Raw genomic sequence first — 3,916 nt, 5'->3', positions numbered from 1 at the left:
TTCTCTATTAAGTTGACGTCACTATTGTATTCTATAGTGCTGATATCTGATGAGTACATGAGGTATTCCTAGATCTGATGAGCATGTGACGCATTCACCACCTCACTAGTCACCACCTTGGGCCGCAGAGACAAGCCCACAAACCCTAAATTTCATCTATATATATAGTCCTATTCCCTCACCTAACAAATCTAAAATCCGCAGACCATCTCAAGAAAAGAGCTAAAATTAACAGATTCAGAGACCAACAATGTCTACTAACCAGGGAAATGAGAATGGTAGCCAAGCTAATCTCAGACGGAGGAAATTAAACAAAGAATACAGGGAGGGTATCTTGTCTACTTATCGGGTATAAATAAAGTTTATGCTCTTAACTTGCTCAATTTATATATATTACACTAGCTAGAGTAAAGTTTGAGCTAATTTTAATTTTAGCATAGTAATTTCATTCAGTAATTCTTTTTTGTTTCTTCTAATCAACCTTGTTTCTCTTGTAGCCTATGCATCGTGAGCTGTATCAGATGAACCCCACCAGGTTCTTTGTACCTTCTTTTCTCAAAGCAGTCAGTGAGAACACGGAGGAGGGTTTTCGGAATATAATATCTGAACCATCTCCGGGAATTCTAACATTTGAAATGCTGCAGCCAGAATTCTGTAAAATGCTGCTAGATGAGGTATTGTTTACCATTTTGAATCTTGTGGTCTGCTATTGCCTAATTTGCTTGTAGTAGTTTAGCTTTTATCTTTTATGAGTTATTACCAGGTTCTTTTTGCATATATAGGTAAAAAATGTTGAGAATTGGATCCGTGAGACAAGAACCAGAATTATGCGGCCAAATACATTGAGTGCACATGGTTCAGTTCTTGATGACTTTGGCATGGAAACAATGCTTGGCAAGTTGATGGAAGATTTTATACTTCCTTTGTCTAGAGGTAATTAATGAATTTTTTTCTCGTTACTACTAATTTAGAAACAAAACGATATATACCGCTAATTTTGTCAATAACAGAGCTGCATTTTATATGCTTTCTTAGTTCCTTTTCTAATGAAATGGTATACATATGGAGTCTGCAGTTTTCTTTCATAAAGTTGGAGGAGCAACACTCGATTCTCATCATGGCTACATCGTCGAGTATGGGACGAATAGAGATGATCATATGGGTAAGTGATCAGTTTGCACTTTTTCACATAGACGATGCTCCTTTTTCGCCCAAAGTTCATATATAGATATACTTAATTTCGACATTAAAGTACGACTCTCTCACAGCAAACACAATTTCATACTAGATAGCTTAGTTTTCTATACATAAAATAATCTTAAGAACTATGCGCTTGTAGACCTTCACGTGGATGACTCCGAAGTCACTCTAAACGTCTGCTTGGGTGAGCAATTTACCGGCGGTGAGCTGTTTTTCCGTGGTGTGCGCTGCGATAAACATGTAAATGTGAAAAGTGAGCCAGGGGTAAGTTTTTATAGGCTCTAGTCATATCCAAGATTCATTGTAAAACTTTATCTGGAATACAATAAAAATTCTTTCAGATTGTTCTATTTTAGTTGAGTTTCATCGTATTTTCTTATTTTTATAGGAAATTTACAATTACTCACATGTCCATGGATGTGCTGTTCTTCATCGTGGTCGTCATCGCCATGGTGCTCTGTCCACCACATTTGGGCACAGAGTCAATATGCTGTTATGGTGCCGAAGGTACTGCAATCTTTAAATTTGGTTGCTACTTTCCCTTCTGCCGCTTGTTTAATTTATAACAATACACATATGCTTAAGATGTAAGAAAAAAATGCTTAGGATTAGATATTAAACTAAAAAACGTTTGATGCATTAAATGAATTTGAAAATTATATATGATTTGATAAATTTGTGATACGGGGAGTGACCTTTTAATATCTTGATTTCATAGCTTATAAGATATGTTAAAACATCCTTAACCTTGCCGCAATACACGAACCAAAATAAAAAATAATTCAATAAAAATCTCATAGCTAGATTTTTTCCTTCACTTTCCAGTGTTGATTCTTCTTTTAGAGATTAAAAAAAAGATGCATGACAAGATTTTATATTATTTGTGTTTCGTGCATGGCGTAGATTTTAAAATCCCTAACTAATCTAATATTCCTTTTTTGTTCGGTTATAAAAACTAATATGTATTTCGCGCCACTTTAGTTGCTCATTCCTATTATATTTTGAATTGAAGGATATGAACTTTTTATGTACCCTTTGAGAATATCAATTGCAAGTGACACGAGCACAAGAAAAAAATAAATTCTTCTGTAAAAGTATAACTATTTAGATAATAAGTTTTTTTATATTTTTTGTTATTTTTTTAAGGGTGTTACGATTTCAAACACAATGCACGCATGCTCATGAATAGAGATTAATATATGCGATCTAATTATTTAACTGTCTCCTTTTTATGGCGTCGCTATAATTATCCTCTTATTGTATCTATACTCTACATACTTCTTACTTCTCATTTTTTAACGAGACTTATGTTATTACTTTGAGTGCTTTTATTGATTACATAACATGGACACATAGGGTAGTTCAGTTGGATGCATTATAGTGTGTTTCAAGTTATAGACTCTTTTTTTATGATTTTTTTGTTCTTATATATCGTGTTCTCACATATCAAAACTATCGATTATTGTAATGTAGTTATGTATTCAGAGAGATACAGAAATATGAAAATAAGGTACACGATTGGTGCCACGTGTGCCGAAAAGAAAAGGAAGAAATGCGACGTCATTTTGGTGCTTCCTTGGAACATGTATGTGTATCTTATGTCATAGTAAAAATTGACTTTTGGAAATTCATGCAAGGATCCTAAAATATCGTTTTGTTTCTTTCTATACCCATTTTTGTGCAGGAAGTTTTAAAAGAGAGGATAGCTTCTTCAGAAGCTGGTTCAAGTAGTCCATGTTTTTCACGGACTGATTCAAGTAGTCCATGATTTGTTAAAATCTTGCTAGGTCGTTAATTGTGCCTTGGTTGTTAACTTCAAACAAGGATCACAAATGTTCCTTTTCAATTAATTCTGAAATTCTTTACGTTTTATCTTGTAGTTGCACTTTGATCTGTAATTTACAACGATTGCAATATGTTCCTTCATTCATAACTTTGTGGTGCTCTGTTATGGTATTTAGCACAATATGTAGTTTGTTAGAACAAATGCAACAACTTAGTTATAATCGATCTTTACCTAAAATTTTAAAAATTGAATTAAAATTGGCATACCAACACATCCTAGTAATTCCATGAAAGTTTAAAATCCACTTTTGCTTTCTTATAGATAAAATAATGCATAACCATTCCTTATCTAATTTTAATATTTAAATATTCATCTTCCTCCTTTTTCACCCTCCTTTTTTCATATCTTTTTCTCTCAATTCCTTCAAAAAATTGAATATGATTTGAATTTATTATTATAATAATATTAATGAACCAAAATAGGGATTGTTGTTGGAGTTGTCCTACCCTAATATGTTTTAAATAACTAGGATCCTATTTATTTATATTATTTTTAAGAAACATAAAACGACTCTGTTGGAGTTGCTCTCAATCTCATATTTGACTCTATAGGGATCAGAGCCAATCACGAGTAATTCAAGACCAATGTGAATATTTTTTTGGGCTCCAGCGGTAAAAACATGTTAAATTAAGAAACAAGTTATTTTTTTAAAAAAGTTTGAAAAGTAGTTAAATAGACACATTCCCTCGATTATGACTGATATTTATAAATTTGATAAAATAAGAAGTAAAATTGATATCACAAAATTCACCTCACAACTTCTTACTTTAAATGACTGCCATGTATATTTTCTTTAATACAGAATCTTTAATTATATGTTCAACATGTACCATAAAAAAAGTTTAGATCCATAAAAATTCTATAGACGGA

General features: G+C 32.4%; 1 protein-coding gene across 1 annotated transcript; it reads left to right on the top strand.

The window, feature by feature from the left end:
- Window positions 1–250: 250 nt before the first annotated feature.
- On the top strand, window positions 251–2,991 carry LOC141713986 (2-oxoglutarate and iron-dependent oxygenase domain-containing protein CP2-like). The gene is made up of 8 exons (XM_074517538.1): window positions 251–349; window positions 498–674; window positions 783–933; window positions 1,076–1,162; window positions 1,340–1,464; window positions 1,589–1,707; window positions 2,674–2,785; window positions 2,885–2,991. Exons 1-8 carry the CDS (start codon window positions 251–253, stop codon window positions 2,966–2,968), a joined length of 954 nt encoding a protein of 317 aa, XP_074373639.1. The 3' UTR covers window positions 2,969–2,991.
- Window positions 2,992–3,916: the final 925 nt, after the last annotated feature.

Source organism: Apium graveolens, chromosome 1, assembly GCF_009905375.1.
Source record: "Apium graveolens cultivar Ventura chromosome 1, ASM990537v1, whole genome shotgun sequence".
In the NCBI taxonomy this organism is placed as follows: Eukaryota; Viridiplantae; Streptophyta; class Magnoliopsida; order Apiales; family Apiaceae; genus Apium; species Apium graveolens.
Note: the sequence above shows the minus strand (reverse complement) of the source record. Positions and strands in the feature narration are given on the sequence as shown.